At 47.7% G+C, this 23,497-nt stretch overlaps 1 protein-coding gene across 1 annotated transcript in view; it reads right to left on the bottom strand.

The window, feature by feature from the left end:
• Positions 1-18,311, bottom strand: part of GMPR (guanosine monophosphate reductase) — a 35,875-nt gene extending 17,564 nt beyond the window's left edge. The window contains exons 1-4 of the mRNA XM_080933847.1: positions 18,049-18,311; positions 11,637-11,756; positions 9,095-9,178; positions 5,321-5,494 (exon numbers count right to left, since the gene is read on the bottom strand). Of these exons, the coding sequence (XP_080789973.1) occupies positions 5,321-5,494; positions 9,095-9,178; positions 11,637-11,756; positions 18,049-18,135 (465 nt within the window). The 5' untranslated portion in view covers positions 18,136-18,311. The remainder of the gene's footprint in view (positions 1-5,320; positions 5,495-9,094; positions 9,179-11,636; positions 11,757-18,048) is intronic.
• Positions 18,312-23,497: the final 5,186 nt, after the last annotated feature.

Raw genomic sequence — 23,497 nt, forward strand, 5'->3', positions numbered from 1 at the left:
AGGAGGCAGCGCTGGGGGGAGGGGCCTATCTTTGGGGGCGTGTCTTATTCCTACTATCTTCAGCTCCCAGTCTCTGCTTCCCAGGAGGTACATGTTCTCTCTCCACCAAGTATACCCTGCCATGTTGTTCACCCACACAGACCCAGGAACCACAGAGCCCTGTGACCATGAACTACAATTTATGAAACCTAAAACCAAAACGAACCGTACTTTTTCTCAGGTATTGTCAGGAATCAGACTGATACACCCTGGGGAAACAAACTGAGTTTCATGTCCAAAGCCCTAGCCCAAAAAGAAATGATTCCTGGGCACGGCGACACATGCCCTTAGTCTAAGCGGCCTGGAAAGTTGAGGCAGTAAGGTGACAAATTTAAGGCCAGTGTAGACAATTTAGTGAGGCCCTGTCTCAAAATTAAAAGCAAAGAAAGGATGGTTGGGGGTGTGGCTTAGCAGAACATTCCTCTAGTATGTTCAAGGCCCCAGGGTTCAGCCGTTGGGAGAGGAGGAGATATGGGGCAGGACAGTCTTTTGTAAGTATCTGAAGCTGTATGTTCAATTCCCAGGACCAATAGAAAGAGAGGGGTGGGGTGGGGATAACAGCTATTCCTAGTCTGTATTAATCCACTTAGGAAAGTATCTAGAATTTTCAGCAGGCTAATACTTAGGGATGGTTAGAAGCTTCTCTCAGCCAACACCTTTGCCTCCTTTCCCCAGCTGGTCATAGGTGAACAGGAAGCAGATAGTTCAGAGGAACCCTGGCCTGGTGCAAAAGCCAGGGAGCGCCAGCTTCTGCAGTGATTCTTAAAGCACTAGGCATCCATTCACCCAGTGCCCTGGAGCTCAGAGAACACTGGGCAAATGCTAATTCCTCCTTCTAGGGCCTCTGAAAGCCAGAGAGGAAAAATTAACATTTTCAAAACCGCGGAGAACCAAAGGCATGAGCATCCACTGGCGGTTTCTGAGTGAAGCACAGATTTCAGGGGTCAGTGCAGGCAAAGACTGGCTTAGGCATAAACATCTACCTTGCCAAAGTCTCCAGTTTATTGCTGAGGAAGCCAACCGGAGCAATGAAAGACCTCCTGGCAGGCCAGCAGGCACTGCAGAGGTGCTTGCTGCTGGAGGCTGTCCAGAGGCCTGTGGGAACTGCTGCTCCCTCTGAACAAGCTCTGGCCCTTCAGTTGCAGCACACACTTTCCCTAGGCCCTCCCTCCCCTGCACCCCTTTCCTGCACTGCTCAATCTCCTCTGGGTTTTGTTCTTGAGGATGGCATACAATTCACCCCAGTTTGCAATCTGGCCAAGGGTGGCCCTCAGCAACAGCCATTTCAAGCGTACAACCTCTAGAGAAGTGGTGCCTGTCTTTATTTTTGTGCGTTCATGTGTGTGCATGTGAGAATGTGTTGTATGTGCCTAAGTGTGAAGGCCAGAGGTCAGCCTCGGGTGTTCTGCTCCTCAGGACACCATGCACCTTATTTTTTTGAGAGGGGAATCCCTCCTTTCTACCTGGAACTCTCTGATTTAGCTAGGCTGGCTTGGCTAGTGAGCTCCAGGGAAGTGCCTGTCTCCACCTCCCAGTTCTGAGATTACATGTGCCCATTTTTCTTTCTTATAAAGGCCTGGTAATCAAACTTGGGTCTTGATGCTTGCATGGCAAGCATTTTTACCAACCAAGCTCCATCCTTTCTCCTACTTCTTAAAACAATTGCACTGCGCAGGCCCTACCTTTCTTCTGTGACTCAGTGTTCAGAGCAAATGCTTTCAGTAGAACTTACTGCCTAAGAAAGCAACTGAGCAAACTGTTGGGGTACACTGTATGAGTAGGGTAACAAAACAACACCCCCATGTGGACACCATAATTATCCTCCCTTTCTTGGTGTCCTCAAACTTCTTTTCCCAAGCAAGGAACACAAGAGTCAGATCATGAGCTGGCATGTTGGGATACACTGTATAAAGTTGTGTCTGTCCTTCCTCACCTACCTAAGGCATTCTCTGATTGGCTTTAATAAAAATCATGGCCAATGAGCTAGGCAGGAAGTAGAAGGCGGGACTTCCTGGGAGGGTGAAAGGAATTTTGAGAAGAAAAAAGGAAAGCCGTTTTGCCAGCAGACATGCGAAGGATATAACTATGAGCCTGGAAGGTTTAGCTAGCCATGTGACTGGATGGAACTAGGTAGTTGAGTTAACTTAGATGAGCTAGTTGAGAGTCTGCCTAGCTAAGGCCTAAAGCCTTTGAAATATTAAGAAGGTCTCTGTGTGGTTATTTGGGGAACTAGCCACCATGTTAGTTTCTAGCATTAATGGATACAAAATATTAATAATAATTTTTACACTGGCTGTCTTCAGGAGTGCCATGGTCTGAATGTGTCCTCTTAAACTTTGTATCCTGAGCCTAAACAATTGGGGGGCAGTAAGACTAAAGATGAGGCCTTTAAGAGGGCTCCCAGGAATGAGATTGCTATTCCTTGGAAAAGGGTAGAGGGAGCATGTGGGGGCTTTCTCCAGTGTGAGGACTGAACTACAAGTTACCAATAAAGGAAGAGTGTCACCAGACATTGGCAGACCTCAGTCTTGGACTTCCAGTAAGTTTCCACTGTTGATAAGCCTCCCTGTTTATGGTAGTTAGGCAGCACCCTGGAGGGAGGCACCGGGTTGGTAGGTTTAAAGGTGCTGTAACTAGCTACCAAGTGGGGAGTTGGAGGAAGAGACTGAGCAAGACACCTGCAGAAACAGCAATGGCCTCTTCAGTCACAAACATGGCTGACAAAACAGCAGGGAGTATCTCCAATGCACCTCAGGCCAAAGCTGGCACTTTGGGCCTACAGGCTGACCACTCATGGAGGACTTGGAGCAGGCCAGCTCAAACTGAGTTGTTTAGGAATGTAAAAGTGGCCGCAGCAGATGGCTGCCAAGAGAGGAACAATAACCAGAGCTAGGAAGAAAACCTGAGGTGAAAAGTGTATTTTGGGGGGAAAGGGGGAGCTGTAGGGTCTGGAGTAGGACTTAGAACTGCCTGTTAAACATCCGTTTATGCGGTTTTCGTAATTTATAACATTACCAAAGATGTGAACTAGAACCAGTAAGCCTGTGTCATTTCCCATTACAAGCTCTCAGTTGTTAACCTTCCATTAACCCTCCTTTCCTCCATAGCAACTAAGACAGGAGAGGTAGATCCCACCTTTCTGGCCTGTCAAGATCCCTGCAGACCCCTGCAGAGCCCCCAGACCTTTACAGACCCCTATGAATGCTTACAGAGCCACCCAGATCCTTTGAGACCCGTGCAGACCCCCAGGCAGATCACAGCAACCTTGGGGCCTCGCTTCCCTCCTCACCCGACTCTCATGGAATCCATAAAGGGCTCCAGCAAATGCATGCTGCAATTTCTGCACACCTGACAGGAAATCAGAGAAGCGGCATTTAAGGTCAAGTGCTATTCACGGCCACCACATCCCAGTCAGGGCCTGGGGCTTCTGTTCTGGAATGCCGGGGTTTTCTTCCTTGTTTTAAGTGGCCTGAAAGAAAGTTACCACAAGGCAACTGACAGTGGGGTTTTAAACGAGGCATGCATGAGTAGTGTTGGGCACAGGGAAGGCCAGCAACTTCACTCTGCCCTGCTGCAGGCCTTCCCAAGTGGAAACAAAGGCACTGCCTCTCACCGATCCTGCCCAGTGGCAGGTGACCACAGGCAAACAAGTCTAAATGTGCCACATAAGGGATGGTCTTTACCTTCAGGGCTTACCTTCCAAAAGCAGTTTTGTGATTTTATGTCAAGGTGGTGTTAGAATAAGCCCCCATACCTAAGAACAAATCGGAATTTTAGACTCCTGGTCTAGAGTAAATGTGGGATAACCTCTCCTAGGGAGATGCTGAAAACAAGAGAAGAGACCGGCATCTATCTCCCTGAAATACTCAGAGTATTTGTGGATATACAAGCAAGCTCTCATAATCAAAACACGTGGGTGTTTTTCAAGCACTAAATCATTCCCAGAATGCCCTATAACTTATCTCAGTTCAGGTGGTACCTGGAATAAGGTCAGATCCCACAGGTCTGAGCTCAGTCCCATAAGACAGCTTCACGCTTCAGAAACCAACCCTGAGCAATAAGCTACCATAGCTCCTGCCTGGCTTGGCTTCAAATCCAAAGTTCAATGCTAGAGTGGCTCACAGACTCAGATACACACATTGGCTGGCTTACTAACTTAGCAAAGCCCATGAAGGATATAGAGAAGTCAGATGAAGAGCCAGCTCAATCAAGGGAGGGTAAGTCCTAAGAGGAACTGTGCCGGGAACCCAAGTCTTTCTCAACAGAGAAAAGATCTCCCGGAAGCTTTATCGTTAGGAAGGCTATCTCAGAAAGTACAGGCATGGGTGTGGAGAGAGTTCCTCAGAGGTTCAGGCTGCTGAAGACTCACTGATGGATTGATCCATTGATGCCTTCAGAGTGAAACAGGCTGTAAGACCTCAGGGGAGAAAGTAGGTTGATGAGGGAAAATGTCTTTCAAGAGAAATACCTTGACGGTGGCCCATTTTTATCTCCATGAGGTTATTTCTTATTACTTATTTTTGTTGTTGTTGTGATGAAATACCATGACCAAGACCAAAAGCCACTCAGGAAGGAAAGGTCCCTAAACAGACAACTGAACTCCACTAGCAGAAACCATGCACAGGTGGCCACTTCTTGACAGAGGTGTCATGGTGTGAGTCATGAACTGGTCATTCTCTACATGCCACACTAACTAAGACCAAGAAAAACGGGCATAAATACAATAGGTTGGGTTCTTCCCCCCCAAAGCCCAACTGTGACTATAATGACTGTTCCTTCCTTTTTGTCAGTATGTGAGCAGTCAACATACCTTTTGCAGGTAAAGGTGATAGATGTTGGGAAAATACAGAAAAGGAAGGAGAAGTCAAAGAGCAAACCCCATCTCAGCCAACCTGCCATCAATAATTGACTCCCACAAAATGATTGTGTCATAATAATCAGCCTGGATCGAGAACAACATGTTGAACTGAAGCCCTAGCATGCGTTTTCAAATTCAGAATAAATACACTCTATTTTGTGGTAATGAAGATCCCCCTCCCTCTTTTTGACAGGTCACAGGCAACAGATGCCATTTACCAAAAATAAGAAACCAACAGCCATGTTGCCCGTCAGGACCGTATTCATGTGTTCAAGGAACCCAGTTCTTCCGATCTTCCCTAGTGTCTGCCTGTCCCTGTCGTGGGGATTTGCAACTACTCTTGCAACAAAAAAGCTATGGAAAGGGGACGGACCAGCTTCCTCATCTTGAGAGCTGTCATACTTACTATCCTGTCATACTTACCATGATGGTGTGTTCTGGAAATCTGGAGCGGACCAGTTTCACGAATTCCACAAAATGTTCTGAATACCCATTGGCCACATCCAGGCAGATGAACTTCACCTGAGGCACTGCTTCCAAGACGTGGCTCATCTTCTCAAGATCATTCTGCCCACTGCCAGAACTCACAGCTACATGCTGTGGCAAAGTATAGCACAGACAATGGCCATTAACAGTAGGATGCAAAGGAAGACCCTCCCTCCATCTGGCAACCCTCCAAGGTCTACCCTGAGTAAACACAGAGGCTCTGTTCAAACGGCAGTAGAGGTAAAGGAGACCTGCTCCTTCCATGATCTAAGATTCATGTTTTCTTTCCCACCTTTGACTCACACCCATCCTTGAACCTGGGTCTCTGCAACAAAACCTAACAGTAAACAGATTCTGAAATACTCGGGAGACCTTGTCCTTGGCTTCTACTCCATTTTCTCAAGCTTGTTGTGTAGAACCTTACGCTGTGTGCGGAGCTACTGGTGCAGATGGGTCATTTGGGGAAACTTACAGAAGGACAACATAGGACGTTTCCAGAAATAAAAGTGAAATTAACAGTCCTTTACAGATTAAGGAGATGTGTGACTAGGATATGACCCGGCAGGAAGCATGCGTGAGGCCATTCCCTATTGAGCTCAAGGCCATCTGCACTACACTATACCTGTGTGATGTATTATCAACTTGAGAGAGTCTGGAATGACCTAAGAGGCAGGCCTTTGGGAGATTACTGTGATCGAGTGAATTGAGGTGAGAGACCTGTAACACCATTCCTTTGCTGGGATGCTGAGATGATGCTAGGGGAATGCTGGGATGCTGAGATGATGCTAGGGGAATGCTGGGATACTGAGATGATGCTGAGGGATGCTGGGATACTGAGATGATGCTAGGGGAATGCTGGGATAGTGAGATGATGCTGAGGGATGCTGGGATACTGAGATGATGCTAGGGGAATGCTGGGATACTGAGATGATGCTAGGGGAATGCTGGGATGATGCTGAGATGATGCTGGGATGGATGTGAATGGAGAGAGAGAGCCAAGCAGCAGAATGGATGCATGACTCTCTGCTTCCTGATTGTGGACACATGTGACCACTTGCCTCACGCTCCTATCACCTTGACTCCCCACCATGACCCCTCTGTACTCTTGGACTGTGAGCCAGAATAAATCCTCCCTTAAGCTGCTTTTGTCAGAGTTATTTTCGCACAGAAATAGAGGGGAAAAACTAAGACATCAGACCCTAAAATGAATAAATAAATAAAACCAGGGGCTAGAGAAATGCTTCAGGGGTTAGAAGTGCTTACTGCTCTCGTAAAAGACCTAGGTATGTTTCCCAGCACCCACACAAATGCTTATAAGCATAAGTTACTCCAGTTCCAGGAGATCCAATACCTTCCTCTGGCCTTTGTGGGTATTAGGCACACATGTAATGCACATACATACATGTGTGTGAACACACATAAAACGCAAGTCTTTAAAAAAAAACACCTAGGTTTGTGTGGATTTTTTTTTGCTATTTTACTTCTATGCATATGATGTATATGCAATAATTAGCTATATAGCATTTGCAATATGTGAGGGAGCACACATCATATAGAGGATATATCTACAGGAGGATATGTATAACTGTATGTAGACTTACTACAGGGCCTGAGCAACCAAGGACTTTGGCATCTGCGAGGACCCTGAGACCCCAGCAGCCAGCAAGGGACATCTATACTCTGAACAATATATCAAAGATGAAAGAGTTTATATTGAGCCAGAATTACTTTATCTCTTAAGCCTTCTTTCTGTAGTAAAAGTCCACACCTAACTATTTAAATCACAGAGAAAGCAACAGCAGCTATGCCAGCATCCAAAATCATTATCTCATTACAAATGACCTCCTCACAAAGAGGCAGGCCCACACCCCATTGCTGGATTTGGCTTGGAACCAGTAGCATGTACTGGAAGGAAAGTCAGTCATAATATGGGAGGGCTTATGGTATCATTTTAAACACCCATTGGCTTAGTGGAACAGGGCTGCTTAGACACAGCAGCACAGCATGTAAGACACCTATACTGGATAGTTTTGTGTCAAGTTGACACACGCTACAGTTATTTTGGAGGAGGGGATCTGTGGGCAAGCCTGTGCTACATTTCTTTGATTGATGTGAGAGGGCCCAGCTCACGCACTGGATTGGTGGTCTTGGTGATATAAGAGCACATGCTAAACAAACTATCAGGCATAAGCAGCAGTCACCCTGGCCCCTGGTACAGTTTCTGCCTGTCTCAAGTTCCTTGCCCTGACGTCTCTGGAGGACGGACTATCCAATGTACCTGCCTTACATTTCTTTTGGTCATGGTACATCACCATAGCAACGGAAACCTTAAACTAAGACATTGCCTTAGGTACACAATGATTGTAGGTTATTTAGTTATGCCATTATTAAAGAACACTTTCTTGGTTCCCAGAAGGATTTTTTTCTTTTCTTTCTTTCTCTTGTCCTTAAATTTCATTTGTTTGTTCTTTTTTTCCTTCTTTCTTAATAGCACTGGGCACTTGAAGATAGGGTGCAACAAACTTTTCAGTCCTCACAGGTAAATCCCAGGTGAGCTACATGCCAAACGTCTACTTTTTTTGTTTGAGACACAGGCTAATTTGCCCAGGCTGCCCTTGACTTTCAGCTCCTCCTGCCTCAGCCTCTTATGCAGCTGGATTACGGGCTATGGCACTGGGCCTGGCTCCAGATGAGGCTTACGTATTAATCTCTAACTCCTTCCACCTGCTACCAGGCCCAGATGACTATGTCTTCATGTATGTGACATCTCCACATGTGTCCAGCATGGGCAACTAGTGTCCACGAGACCACACTGTGGCTCTTGTGTTTGATTTTTCACTCAGCAAAGATGCTCTCAGGGTTTGTTCACATCGTATTTCATTTCTCTTGTGGCTGGATGACATTCTATCATATTGATACATTTTAAGTATTTGCCCATCAGTTACACATTTGAGTTGTTTAATGTGCATTTCCTGCTTTGGGGCTATTATAAATGTTATGGGCATCCATGATCTTGTGCATGTGTGAATATATGGTTTTACTTCTCCTAGAACTGTTAGCCATGTGGTAACTGGTGCTTCCTCCTGAATCTCAGTCAGGGTTACCATGGTTATGATGAAACTCCCCAACCAAAGCAGTGAAACCAGGGATAGAGCTCCAGACAAGGAACCTGGAGGCAGGAGCTGATACAGAGGCCATGAAAGGGTCCTGCTTACTGGCTGGCTCAGCCTGCTTTCTTAAATAACCCAGGACCACCATGGCAGGGATGGTCCCAACCTCAATGGGCCCTCCCCGAGCAGTCACTCAGAAGGTGCCCTAGAAACTTTTCCACAGCCTGACCTTGGAGAAGGCATTTCTCAGATGATGACAGCTTGTGTTGAGTTGACATTAAACCACAATTAGACCATTTAGAAGGCAGCCTCGGCACCTACATTGGAATATAAGCATTCCAATCTCTCCGCATCCTCAACAACGCTCACATCCTTTCTAATGACAGCTACCCTAGCAGGTGTAGATCGGCATGAAATAAACGCCAATTTGTCATCGTTAGGATGCACTACCTGTAGCCAGGGAAGAGCAGTTAGATTGGATTCACCCTGCCCCGGCAGCAACCCACCCGAATTCCCATGTGTGTCCCCGTTCAAATGCTCCTGACAGGGCCGCAGACTCTCCTACCTCTCAGCCCTTGTCCTGTAAACCTCGTCATCCTACCTGCAGGCATTCAGGATGGTTTTCAGCAAAGCGTTTCCAGTCATCCAGGGAGTAATGCTTGTGAATGGCTGTAAACATGGCATGCTGGGAAACAAAACCGGATTGTCAGGAGAGAGCCAGGGGAGCCCATCTCCCCCCTCAGCCTGCTGGGGTGAGCCACAGACAAAAGCATCTGCAGCTGCCACTCATGCCTAATTTGCTCTGAATGTGTCCCCAGGAGCCAAAACTCAAACAAAGGTGTACGCAATGAAGCAATGAGCCACAAAATGGTCCCCTGCTCTGATATGATCAGACAATGTGTGTTCAGTCTCAGGAAGCCCTGCCAAAAGGCAAGAGGAAAAAGAAGGGGCATCTCCACCCAGCTGACCCACCTAGCTCTTTCCCACACCCAAGGCAGGTCAAGAACACACATGTAGAAGTTCCCCTTGGCCAGGAGAGTGATCATCCAAGAGCAAGCTTCTGTTCAGTCAACCAGAGAACCTTGCCTCACACCCCAAGCTTCCCCCAACTCATGGCCTAAATACTTCTTGCTGAAAGCCAAGAAGAGAGGGAGTTAGGTTAATAACCCTACTTCTCTTCTCAGGCTATTGAACCAGACTTTACCACTATCAGCCAATGCATTGCAAACACCATCGGATTCTCAGAACAACTCTGAATAGAATTACTGTTATTAGGAGCAGAAATGAGGGTTAAGAAATATAAGAAAAAAAAATATATATATATAGGATAGGGTGGCATGTGCCTAAGGCTCCAGCACTTAGTACTCTGGAGGCTGAGGCTGGAGGAATGGTGGCAGGTGACAGCCAGCCACGACATAGCAAGACCCTATCTCACAAGGGGGTGTGGGGCCAAGGAGGACAAAATAACTAATTCATCAACTACTTATAGCAATGGTCCAGAATCAAACTTCCCTGCTCCTCGGCCTCTCCTCTAACTTCTCAGTCACCCCACACCTCCAGTTTCTCACACTAAAATTCTGTGACTATTAATGCACACTATCTGTGGATCCCAAAAGTAGAAACCTCACAGAACGCACACATGGCTTATCTCTGCCAGCGCAGGCTTTTTCATTCCTGGGAAGCATTCCCGTGAAAGCGGGAAGGACACAGCGAGCTCCAGGTTCTTCGATGAATGGCGAGTCTGCAGACAAACCAGGCTACCTCTGTGGTGCTCCTTGAGCCCCACTCCCTTGTAACTGTTAGTTTGCTGTCACTATAACAAAGTATCTGAGGTAAATAACTTTTAACGAGGACAGGTTCATTTTGGCTTGGTCTACGGAAGGGTCCATTGCTCTCGGGACTGTGGCATGTCAGCCCACCATGGCGGGACTACAGAGCAGGTCAAAAGTACCCATCTTATTTTCCCAGCCAGGGAGTAAAGAGGAAGACACTGGGGTCCCACAACCCCTTGCAAGGCCACACCTCTAATGACCTAAAGACCTTCTGCCAGACATCATCTCTTAAAGGCTCTGCTCTTGACAAGTACCAACCTGAGAAATACCTTTTAACACCTGGACCTTTGGGGACACTTTCTCACACCGGCAGCCTACACTAAAAATTCATCACAAGCAGTCATTAACAACAAAGCAAGGAAAAGATTAAGGAGGGGAAAACACCACATTCCTTTAGCAATTTCACCTCAGACTCCCTCTGGCAGAGGTTTAGAGCTGACAACAGCCAATCCTCAGGCAGGTGGATGACCCCCAACTCCACTTTCTGAGCTCATAATTTGAGCATCTCTCCCTTCTTGTGGCTGCTTAATGATGAGTCCCAGGGCCTCCTGTGGTCCGACCTGCCACCCACAGTGAGAAGCTTTTTCAACTAATTGCATTTAGCTTTGCACTCGGCAGATATGACCAGCAGAAACAGACACACAGTTCCTGGACTCATCACCCAGAGGCCCCGATTCTCAGGCCTGACACACAGGTCTGTGAGGCAGCAAATCCCTAGAGCTGCCATTTCCTCCATGGTTTCCCCTGAGGTCAAGACACTAGTCAAAAGAAACCTTGAACTGCCATGGAATCCACCCAATTTAGAGATGAGTCCTGTAGATTCAGGAGTCACTTTAGGTTTGTGGCCCGCCTTTCTACTTGACCGAAGGCCCTGGGGCAAGATGTTCCACCCCTTTCTCTGTCTGAGTTTCCTCATCTGCAAAAGGAGCCCACCCCATGGAGTTACAGTAAGAATTGAGAGCCACATTATAGCAGAAATAATAAACATTCTCCGGCATGTGTATTAAATACTACAGGCAAAGTGGCTGCCTTCTTTTTAAAGGGGTGGACCTCTCCAATACGGCAGTCATCCTGTTGCCTAATTTCTTTTTGAAAGCCTAATTTCTAAAACTATCACAGGCATTTTCACAGAAAAGCCAAAGCCAGATCTAGGCCATCTTACAGAGGGTCAGCCATGGGGCCTCTTTTGACTACAGAAGCAGGAAAAATATGCCCCTTGCAACAATCCGACTCAGCAAAGAGTGAGAGAGTCCAGGCACCTGACACCCCCATGCCCCAAGAAAGGAGGTAATAAAGTGGTTGAGCTCTCACCTGTGACATCACCACAGCCATCTCAAATGTCCCCACAGTGTCCATGTTGGCCACAATAATAGGAATCCCTGAGTAGGTCTGTTTTGAGTTTCGAAACGTAAAGGTTCGCTCAAGATCCACCTGTTGGCAAACAAAACAAAACAAAAACAAAAAGTAGAAGAAATGAGTCTACTCTTGCAGAGGCTCTTAGGTAACTCCGGCAGAATTTCCAGTGTTCAGAGCAGGAAGGGAAGACATCAGCTAAGTCCACCTCTCAGCCCCTGGACTCTCATACACTCAGTGTTCCAACATCAGGACAGCCCCAAGGAAACCAAGTAGTAAGCTCTACTCACATCCAGAAGGTTAAACTGTCCCTACTGTCCCCACACACCCAACTAAGACACCAGGTATCATTTCGGGAAGCCCCAGATCTATATGAGGTCCCCCTTCACAGCCTCTCCAACCCCTCTGCCACCTTCTCTCCCTCTCCTGCCTCACGCCAGCCCTGAGCACACACATGTGCACAATGACCCCCCCACCCCAATCCCAAACACTGAAGAGTCCATTCCTCTTCTAGGGAAGTCCATCCACTCTTCCCCAACAGCAGGAACCCTCCTTCCTCCTCCTCTCGGGTCCTTCCCATCGCCCTGTACACCTTGAACTTCACTACAAATTTCCCAGCGCTGAGCTACAATTCCTTAATCCCTTTGCCTTTGGGAATCTGGCAGCTGCTTTGTCGTCAGGAGAGCTGGGGAAATACAACGCAGCCATCTGTTTCTGCAGAGCCAGGCTTGCTCCTCTGGTTTGCAGACAGCTGCAGGGAGGGCTGGAGACCAAGGAGAACGTGAGAGCTGGACTTCCTCTCCCTGGGCAGCTCCCACAGGGCAGCCTTGGCCCCTCAGGTCTACGTACATGGCTGGGTCCAGCTTCCCTGGCAGAGTCCAGTTCTTCCCACTAACTCTCATTCATTGATACTGCCAACCTCTCTCTCAGTCATGTCAGGAGGAATATGGTAGAGGAGGTGGCTCAGTCACTAAAGTACTTGTCACAAGCAAGAGAACATAAATTAGGAAAGCCAGGCTTCTTATACGATACAGGAGGGGGAACAGGAAGATTTCTTAAAGCTGTTAGGCCAGGCTAGCCTGACCAGTTTGGTGAGGTTCCAGGCCAACAACAGACTTTGTGTCCAACAAAAGATAGGAGGACCCCGAGGATCCATAGAGAATGTTGTCCTCTGATCTCCATATGTACACTGTGCACATACACATGTGTGGACACACATACACACACTATGTTGATGATTCCCTCCCTGAAGTACTCTGTACCATCATCCATTGCTTTCACTGGACTGTGTGGCCACAGTGAGCTGACAAGGAGAAGTTTGAACTTTAGTCTGACATGCTCCCTGGTGCCCGGGCACAAACGATCGTTGTCTTCAACCACCTGTTCCAGAAGCTTCTCTTCTTTATCTCGTTTAACTTGCACTTCAGAGTGTGAGTTAAATTTCAGCACTCTGCAGCCACCCAGACCCTCAGCCTTTCTGTTCTCTCCTGCTTCTACAAGTCCAGGAGGCTGGCCGTAAACAGTGGGCACTGAGAGGAAGGGAGGCACTGCCATACCATGAACCTCCTAGGCAGTGTCGTATCTCTAAGGGAACTTCCTCTGTTGGTAAAGCAAGTCCAGCTTATAGCCTGCAGGATGTCTGAGGGAGGCCACTCCTTCAGCTCTGCACTGCTACACTGCCACGATCCTCTCCCTCTTGCTCTTTTGCTCTCTCATTCTCTCTCTCTCTTTTTCTCTCGCTCGCTCTATATCTATCTTTTGTTCTCTCTCTCTCTTGTTCTCTCTTTCCCTCCCTCCTCTCCCCCTCTCTCTCTCTCTCTCTCTCTCTCTCTCTCTCTCTCTCTCGCCCTCACTCAACCTTGACAATGAACCCTTCCCTCCCTATCTCTGCAACACAGATACCTGGCCCTGGAGGTGTGTAGTTCAGCAGTGAAACCCATGTTTAGTATACCCTAGGCTAGGCCAGCAAACCTTTCCCTCCCAAGTGATAAGGAAGATTCTTGACAATATTTAGTTCTAAGAAAGAGAAATGAAATTATCTGCCCTAACCTTATCTACCCAGACACACAGCACACATACACATACACATACACATACACACACACACACACACACACACACACACAGAGAGAGAGAGAGAGAGAGAGAGAGAGAGAGAGAGAGAGAGAGAGAGAGAGTCCTCTTATTCACAGAGAGATAAATACTTTACTTCAGCCTCCAGCCCTTTACCCTGCTGCAGCTGCTGAATGCCCTGGATACAGCACACCCCCCTAATACCCACTCAGAAAGTAGCAAACTACCCTCTTCACCCCCAAAATAATTTCTGTTCCCCATAGTGAGTCAGTCTGATCACTACTCAGCATTCTGCAGTTCTAAAGTACACACTGACACATTTATGGGTAATTCTATGTAATGAGTGAGTCAAGCTAAGCTTAAAAAGCCCTACAGGAAATACGCTACACTACCCTTTAAAAAAAATCACTCAAAGACAGGACAGAAAAGTGCCAATATGGGAGGGTACAGGAAACAGGCCCTGCCTCCCACCCACACTTCCCAAATCCTTAAGGTCACAAGAGACTGTACCTGTACGTTAAGCTCCACAGTTATAAAACAAACAAAACAAAACAAAACAAAAACCTGCCACTTGACTTTGGTGTAAAAGAGGCTGCCCTAGAAGCATGGTTGGGCTTTGGGACAAACATTCTGGGAAGTGGACCACAAAGGCCTCAGGATCACATTGCAGCCACTTGGGAAGGGAATTCCAGCATCTTGCCTACTTAGAGCAGCCCTTCTGGGTATTGCTATGACCCCAGGAAACTTCTCCACTGGTTCTTTTGCTTCCGAAATGTGTGTGCATAGCTCAGCACCACTGTGAGCCATGCAGCCCCTAAGTACACAGGGCACTATGAGCCGGAGCCCAAGGCTCACACAGCGAAGGCTGCCTTTGATGATCTCCCCAAACATGTCAAGGCCTCCCCAAGCTGTATCAGGCCAAGTTTCCTCGTTGGAAACTGTATGTTTTGGAGTATCTCCCTAGGTGATTCCGAGGCACTCATGACAAAGAACAAATCAGGGCAAGCCTTCTAATGCCACAAAACAAAGTTTACATAGGCTGTTACAGGTTTAACTGTGGCTCCCACCAAATGGCACTGGAGTCTTTAACCCCAGTACTGTGAAATTGAACCTTACTCGAAAATAGTGACCAAGTTGAGATCACTTAAGATACAGAATATCCCTTATCAATATTCTTCTCAAGAGGGGAAACACCTGGGCACATGAACTACAAAAAAGGACAGTTTATGGAGATGAAGTTAGGGGCTACATTTGGGCATTTACAAGTCTAGGGGGGTCAAAAGTAGCCAGCAAAACAGCAGGAGCTGGAGATACTTGGAGGGCGCTGTCTCCTTCATCAACAGTTCTCAAAAGAAACCTACACCTTGACCAGAGCCCTCCAGCCTGACCAACCCCAACCTGGAGACAAACAGGCCTGTTGGTAGAGCCACATTTCTGCAGTTCCCTGTTCAGGCAAGCTTAGGACACAATGCCAAGGTAAAAAAAAAATCACATAGCAACAGAACTCAGACTAATGGAGATCCTTTCTATTGTGGATTCTCTCCACCCTGTCCTGTCCTCTATTCCCTGGGGACCAGCCTGTCACAGATGCTAGCCCCTTCTCTCTCCGATGGTCCAACAATTACGACAGACTTGTAAGCAATGGAAGAGCTTCTGCATTTGCCCCATCCTAGGACAAGCAGATGGTTCTCTACTGCGCATATTCTCCAATCCCAACTTTCAAAATCTGGTGTTAATGCGTTAAAAGTTAAAACAACAAACAAACAAGTCAAACAGCTGGGTATAGCTGCACACTTAAAATCCCCGAGGCTGGGCGGAGCTCCCTGGGGCTTGCTGGCCAGCCACACTAGACTATTCCTTATATTCTGGGCCAGCGAAAAATCCCTGGGTCAAAAATAAAATAATAATAATAATCTTTTCAAAGGTGGGCAGTGCCTGAGGAACAACTCCAGAGGCCCACCTTTGGCCACCACTAGTGTATCTGTGCATACACATACGTGCATGCAAACATACATGAATATATTCACACATGCAAAAAAAAAAATCTTACTTAAGAACTGAGGTGGGATACTAAAGCCAGTGCTGGGTCCCGTGGAATGACAGAAGTCCCAGTCGTAACTCAGTCATCAAATTCAATGTCACTTTAGTCTTTGATACCTTGAGCTAGACTCAGAGAATAACTGGCCTGCTCCTCCATAAATGCATGCACAACTCTCTCCATGCCCTGCCTCTGGACCAAGTTTAATTTTCTGCAAGCTGATGAATCAGACCCAGTTCTGGGCAAACTGTTGCATGGTTGGTAAAACCCCAGCCAGCCAGATTTTGTTCTAGTTGGTATCTGTTGTATCCCGTGCCTCCCCTTCAAAGCTGCTGAGATGTTAATCATCTATCTAGTGCATAGTTTCCAACCCGCCTCTAGATGTTATTTCTACCTGGATGAACTCACTTCAAGCTCCTGGTTATGCCTGCCAGATATCACAAGAAACACTGAGCTGGAACGTTAGTGAGGCCAAGGCAGTTCCTTCTGTAGTGCCAGGCAAGCAAGTCACATTATCTGAGCTCATCCACCAGCCCCAGGAGGCTAGACCACAAACAACTGGAACAGGCCACAATAGGCAGCTCCCTCTCAAAAGCTACAACACAAGCAGCAGTCCTGGAGAGCACCAATTCCCACTGTGACCGGTATGCTCAGATTCCAAGATTCAACCCAGGCTGGGACATTAAGAGTGGCCACCAGGCCAAACCAAGTGTTGCATGACATCATACTGTTTGCATAAATATTAGCACTGCCCCTTCTCTAGGGCTTTCGTAGGTCAGAAAATGCATAGACTCTTTCTTTGTATGGATAAATACGGATTTGCTTATAAATAAGTGGCTTTCGTCTAAATAAATTTTAAACAAGCAGTAAAGAAACACACACACACACACACACACACACACACACACAGAGAGCAGACACGGAGGCCACCAAATTACTAGTCAGCCTAGAATGCAAACACTTCATCCTGACCTAGGTTTAGGAACTATAAGCTCCCAGTTTGTATTCAGCACTCCAGGGGGGGTTCTCTAGTGTTGTTTTCCCCCCAAGGGTCTGCCCTGTTCTTTAGCACCTGAACACACTGGATAAAGGGCAGGCTCAGCAGCATCTAATCTGGGTGGCTGAGGGTCCTTCATTCCTTCCCCCACCCCACCTCACCCATTAAGTACTGTCTTGTCCAGTTCTGTCTGCAAGCAGCCAATGCCCCCGCTTAGGGAAAGTGACTTGGTTCTACTCTCTCATTGGCTAGCGCAGGAGGCAGCCCTAATTCATACCAACCCTCAGCTGGCAGCTGCGGGCACTGCAGTCGGGCCTGGGCACCGGAGCGAGCTGTTTGCTGAGGGGATTTATTTATGGTCTTGTTTGTTGAGCAAAAGGGATGGGGCGGGCAGGCTGGCTTAGCTTCCCCGTGTCCTTTCAGGCTCTTCCTCCTGAGTGCCCCCTCCCTCCCTGAGCAAAGCCAGGATCCAGGAACAACAACTCCAGCGAGCTCCGCCTTTCTAGAAAACTATTTATCCTTCAAGGTCTGACCTCAGCCGTCTCCGTCTCCACCTGTTCCCAAGCGTTCATTTTATTATGGTACAACTAACTTCCAAATGGCCCGAATGACCCTCACCCCAGTGCCGTCTGCTTGTCTCACTCTGGGCTGGAACTGCAGGCTGCCCAGTACTGCAGAGTGCCACCAAGAAGCAAGTCCCCAAGCTCAGCTCCTGCAAGACCATTTAAACTCAGTGGAGAAGAAAAAAGAAAAAGAACCGAAGTGCTTGCCATGAGCTCCCGGCTTTTCCTCCCTGTTCGCAGACACAGGACCTGATGCTAAATCAGCAGAGGCAGGACCCAGCGCCAAGAGACACTGCTCCAAATTCCAGAAACCTGCAGTTACATTTCTCTTCCTTTCATCCTAACCTCACCATTTCCTCTCCTCCCTGAGCGCCTCTCCTGAGACCATTCCTTTTAAAGTCACTGGTCACTCGGTTGGTTCATCTTAGCTCCTCAGCGTTCTGAGTGTCAGTGTGAACTTCCCCAAGCCCACCACCGGTAGGTAGACGCATTTATAATTCCAGGCCCGAACTAGGCCCCCTTGTCACTGACCCTAACTAGAGACAGTCCAGGTGTAGGAAAATATCGACTGGCCTTCCCCCTTTCTCTGGGGGTAGAGGGTGTGACGCCCCTGCCCCGGGCACAGATAAGGCACCCTGTGCCTCCCTTTATACCCACTTCCCCCTTGCCAACCCGAAGGCGGTATGCCAGCGGCCCCACCTCGGATCGGCTCTTGAGGCTGCTCCGCTTAGGTCGCAGCAGAACATCCTTGAAGTCGAGTTTAAGGTCCGCGTCTATGCGGGGCATGGTGCTAGCGGTGCGCGGTAGCTTCCTGCGGCGGAAGCTGTGCGAAGGCCGGCGTCAGCCCGGAGCTACTGGGCGCGTGCGTACAGCGGCGCCGGGATGGCTGTGCGCAGACTGATGCTCCGTGAGCCCGGTGCGCACGCCGTGTTCTTATGCCCGCGCGCCCCGGGCCCCCAGAAGTTACCCCCCTACGCCTGGCGCCCCAGGGGCGCGCCCCGCCCCGGCTCTCAGGTCCCGCCCACATCCCCGCCCACATCCCGGTCTCCCAGCTGAGCTCCGCCTCGGGCCCAGTTCCCTCTGCCTAAGCGCCCCCTTCTTCTGCTTGATCCTAGCTGGAAGCCTGGACTCTGCCACGCTGTGGATTACAGGAAGACTTGCAACAAAGTCTCCCATTCCCCAGAGTGTATGTACCCTGGTCTTACTCATAGGGGTGATCAAAGGAGGTTAGGAGACCAGGAGACTGGCGTTCTGTTTTTTTGTTTTGTTTTGTTTTGTCTTGTTTTAGGACAGAGTTTCACTATGTAACTCTGGCCATCTTGGAACTCACTATGTAGACCAGGCAGGCCTCGAACTCACAAGAGACCTGCCTGCTTCTGCCTCCCCAGTGCTGCCACCTGAGTGAGCTGGGATTAAAGACATGAGCCACTAAGCCTGGCTGTCTAGATTGGCCTTCATGATCCATGGCAAATGTGTTCCAAAAAGAATTCCCAAACCTCCTCTATGAGGGGAGGAGTCGGGAGGCCCACTGACTTGGTCCAAAATGATAGCCAGTGCTCAGCTCCTGCCTAATGCTGGTAGGATAAACAGAAAGATCGCTAGGGGATAAATCAAAACTCACAAGCAGCATTTCTCTGGAATATGTGAGGAAGGGTCACCTACCTATGATTACACAGCACAGCCCAAAGCCAACCTCCAGGCTCCTTAGGTCTCTAGTAAAACATCTGTTGTAAATGTCAAGGCCACCGTGATAGATAGCCTTCTGGTTCTCCCCAAATCCTCCTCCACTATGCTAACTCCCAGGCTGTTCCAGCTGACCTGCCCTCCTCCCTCCTCCTTGTAAAGGGCAGGAGTATCTCATCATTTTTTGCTATACCCTCCCCCCTATTATTTTCTCTACCCTCCCGGAAAAAAGCCTGGCCATGACCAGTCTTCTTTTACTCTGCTCTGGACTCTTTCTGATGCCCCTGGCTGTTCTCCCTCTCCCCCTTCACCCCCCCTCTCCCTCATACCAACAATAAAAAGTGTGGTGCTCTGAATAAGAATGGCCCTTATGGGCTCAGGTATTTGAATGCTTAGTAATCGGGAGTGGAACTGTTTGAAGAGATTAGATTAGGAGGTGTGACCTTGTTGGAGGGCATGTGTCACTAGGGGTGGGATTTGAGGTTTCAACAGCCTATGGCAGGCCAAGGATCATTCCATCCCTTTGGCATGCTGTCTGGCATAGTGATAGCAGACTAATCCTCTGAAACTATAATCAAGCCCCAAAGAAATGCCTTCCTTTATAAGAGCTGCTTTGGTCCTCATGTCTCTTCACAGCCATAGAACTAAGACAAAAACCTTCTCCAGACCCACAGGGCAGTTATCACCCAGGTGGTTTCTTTACTGTACCCTTACTTACAAAAGGCTAAAAGTTTTAGCTCCCCTAAATTCCCTCTCAGTGTGCCCACCAAGTGTTGAGGCCTCTAGGATGTTCAAGAAGAAACCATCAGGAGGTTATCCAAGGGGTGGGGAGGGTTGTGAGACTGTGTCAGTCAGTGGTAAATGTGAATTCCCAGAGTTCCAGCTACAGTTGAAAAGTGTGTGTATGTGGAGGGGGAACGAACGAACGAGGGAGAAGAACAAAACAAGGCTTACATAAATAAAGTGTCTTGGGGCCTCTGCCTAGGTTGAAAACTTGGTCACATTCCAGTTGGGTGACCTTGAGGTTTTCTGACTCAAGCATTTTCATAGGTTGAAAGGAAAGGTTAGGGCACAGTGCTGGCACAAGCCTTTAATCCCAGAAGAAAGAAACAGGCAGATCACAGATCTCAGTGAGGCCAGCCTCATCTACATAGAAAGTTCCGGGACAACTGGGGCTACATAGAGAGACCCTGTCTAAAAAAAGAAAAGTAAATTGTGAGGGTTTTTATTGCTGCGATGAAAAAGGATGACTAAAGCGAGTTTGGAAGGAAAGAGCTCATTTGACTTTCACTTCCATATCACAGTTTATCATAGAAGGAAATCAGGACAGGACCTCACACAGGGCTGGGACCTAGAGGCAGGAGCCGATGCAGAGGCCATGGAAGGATGCTACTTATTGACTTGCTCCTCATGGCTTGCTCAGCTTGCTTTCTTATAGAACTCAGGCTCATCAGCCCAGGGATGGCACCACCCACAATGGGCTGGCCCTCCCCCATCAGTCACTAATTAAGAGTCATTTTCTCAGTTGAGATTCCCTCCTTTCAGATAACTAGTCTGTGTCTAGCTGACATAAGATTATCCAGCACATAAGTACAGTTCATGCCCCACATTGATTTTTCAATAAACGGTAGCTGTCTTAGTTACTTTATATTGTGTGATAAAACAACATGACCCAAAGTGACCTGGAGAGGAGAGGGTTTATTTTGCTTACCAGTCTATCCTCAGGGAAGCCAAGGAGGGAACTGAAGTGGAGACTGTGGAGGCTTCTGCTGGCCAGCTTACTCTCCATGTCCTGCTCAGCTGCTTTCTGACACCCAGGATCATTTGTCCAGGTACCGCCAGCAGTGAGCTGTCCCCCTCCCACATCAATTATCAATCAAGAAGATGCCCCCACAAAGCAGACTGATGGAGGGAATTCTTCAACTGAGGATGCCTCCTCCCAGATGACTCTAGATGCATGTCAAGTTGACAATAAAATTAGCAGTAGCTATTTGGAGTCACGAGTTCCTTATGTTTCAGAGTTGAGATTGGTAACTGCACCAGGCAGGATGTTAGCAGTAACAGAACAGAGGCACAGTTCTACTCTATCCTGTCCAGCAGCCCCAGTTAAATTTTTAGCACTAGCCGTGTGTGTGTGTGTGTGTGTGTGTGTGTGTGTGTGTGTGTGTGTGTATAAAGAGAATATATATATATACATCATCTTGGCAGTGCATCAACTTACATCTCAGAGGAGTGCTAAGAAACTTCTTCTCCCCCCCATCTCCTCTGTTTTAAAGGAGTGACATTATATCGAACCTTGGCTGTGACCACAATATGATAAGACAATCCTAAAAGCTGCTTTGGGACCTGTCCTTTTACTATATAGGTAGTTTCAGGTATTGTAGAAAATTGCAGGTTCCCAGCTGGAGAAGGAGAAACGTTTTAAACAAATGTCTTGAATTAGTTTTCTATTGCTGTGATAAGACACCATGACGAAGGCAACTTACAGAAGAAAGAGTTTATCTGGGGCTTACAGTTTCAGGGAGTTAGAGTCCATAACCATGAAGGCAGGAACAGGCGGGCAAGTGCCAGAGCTTATGAGCCACACACACAAAGCAAGGACAAAGAAGAGGAGAGAGAATGGGGTCACCGGAAACCTCAGAGCCCACCCCCAGTTACACCCCTCCTCCAACAAGGCCATATCTCCCAATTCTTCTTGAACAGTTCCTCCATCTGACAACCAAGCATTCAAATCTATGAGCCTATGGGGACCACCCTCATTCAAACTTCTACAACAGATGTTCATCATGCTAAGACGGAGCTCCTTTCCTTCTCATGTTTCCACAATTTCCCATCATCTCTGTATCCTGCTCAGAATCATTTCCATTTCCTTCCTGTTCTCGGCAGCCTCAGGCATTCTCTGTGAGTTAGCTAGCATGTGGTTCAGATGACCATGGAAACACTGTTGCCCAATAGATCAACACAAGTGTCTGCAAATGATCGAGGTCTTAGCCTGTCCCACATGTTCTCATTCTCTTTACCACACAGGAAGTTCACGAATGTTCATGGAAGGAAATCGGACTTACCAGAGAGAATGAACGTTACCACCATCAGTCCAGCCAGTGAAATATTTATGATCCTTTACAAACTGTGGAAGCCCAACACAGAAACAGGAGAAACAAGCCGGCTCTGCACGCTGTGCCACAGTCATTGACCTAAAGGAAAAGCCAACTTCAGCTGCCATAGTCATTGACCTAAAGGAAAAGCCAACTTCAGCTGCCATAGTCATTGACCTAAAGGAAAAGCCAACTTCAGCTGCCATAGTCATTGACCTAAAGGAAAAGCCAACTTCAGCTGTCTGCCCTCTGATACTCTCTGGTACTGAAGAGACAGAAGTTAACAGTAGGCATCACCAGACCCTTTCTTTCTGGAATATTCTAGATAATAGAATAATATCCTATTTTCCTCAGACGTGAAATTATGCTCCTTAAAAACTCGGTATGGGTTCTAATTCTTTCCCACGCATTGGTAGAGCTGTTTCCTCCAGATTGAAATATTCCCTTCTGGAGAGAAGAGGATATTTAGGGGCATAGGAAATATACAAGACACTCGAGGCCCTTCTTGCGCTATGTAGGCTATGTGCAGTCACTGAAGAAGAAGAGACCCAAGTACCACAGCTCCCCTCAAGCACTGCAAGAGCCATGTGCTCTTCTAATATTGCCTGTCCCGGGGAAGGAACTTTTCCATAATAAAGCTGGTTTTTGAGTCACTCCTGTATGTAAGGCCTTGACTTCGTTGGTTTACCATGACGGATTTTGACATAAATTCCCCAGGAAATTACCTTAACCAATGCCGTCCTGGAATCTGCTTCTATCTGTGCCTCAAATGCCTTATGGACACCCATCTGAAATAGAAATTCCTGGTTTCTTTGGGAACTCAGTTATGTCATGAACCATTTTGCTGTGGCAGGTGGGCGAAAGGATGTTTTGCTGAAGTGGACACAGATTTCAGTGAGTTAGCACTTAGAGAACCCAGGGCCTGTGGGAGGACCTGTGATGTTTAGAGAGACAATGGTCCCGCATGGGAGGAGGCTCTGGCATTGATTCACCATGCCTAGATTCTTGCATCTCCCTCTCCCTCCAAAGGGAGTCACACATCCCATTGGCTGAGCCTCATGGCTTCTCCTGGATCAAATCGCCACTGCTGATTCGTGTTGGTGTTTTCCTAAAGGACTGGACTTATAACAAAGATTATTATTCCTAAACAGGTTCACAAGCCTTGTTTCCTATGAACCTTTCATTTCCATTACTTCTGGTGGGTGGAGGGCTAGAAGGGATGTCGAAGTGTTTAAGAACCCTTATTAAAGTAGGGTTTGAAAAATCTAAGCCTACACCCATATGTTCATTATCTGGTCCACACAGACAGCTTCTCCACAGCCTTGCTCAAAACACAGGCTCAAAAAGCTGGATCCCAGGGATATTGAAGT

This window comes from Micromys minutus, assembly GCF_963924665.1.
Source record: "Micromys minutus genome assembly, chromosome: 1".
Lineage (NCBI taxonomy): Eukaryota > Metazoa > Chordata > Mammalia > Rodentia > Muridae > Micromys > Micromys minutus.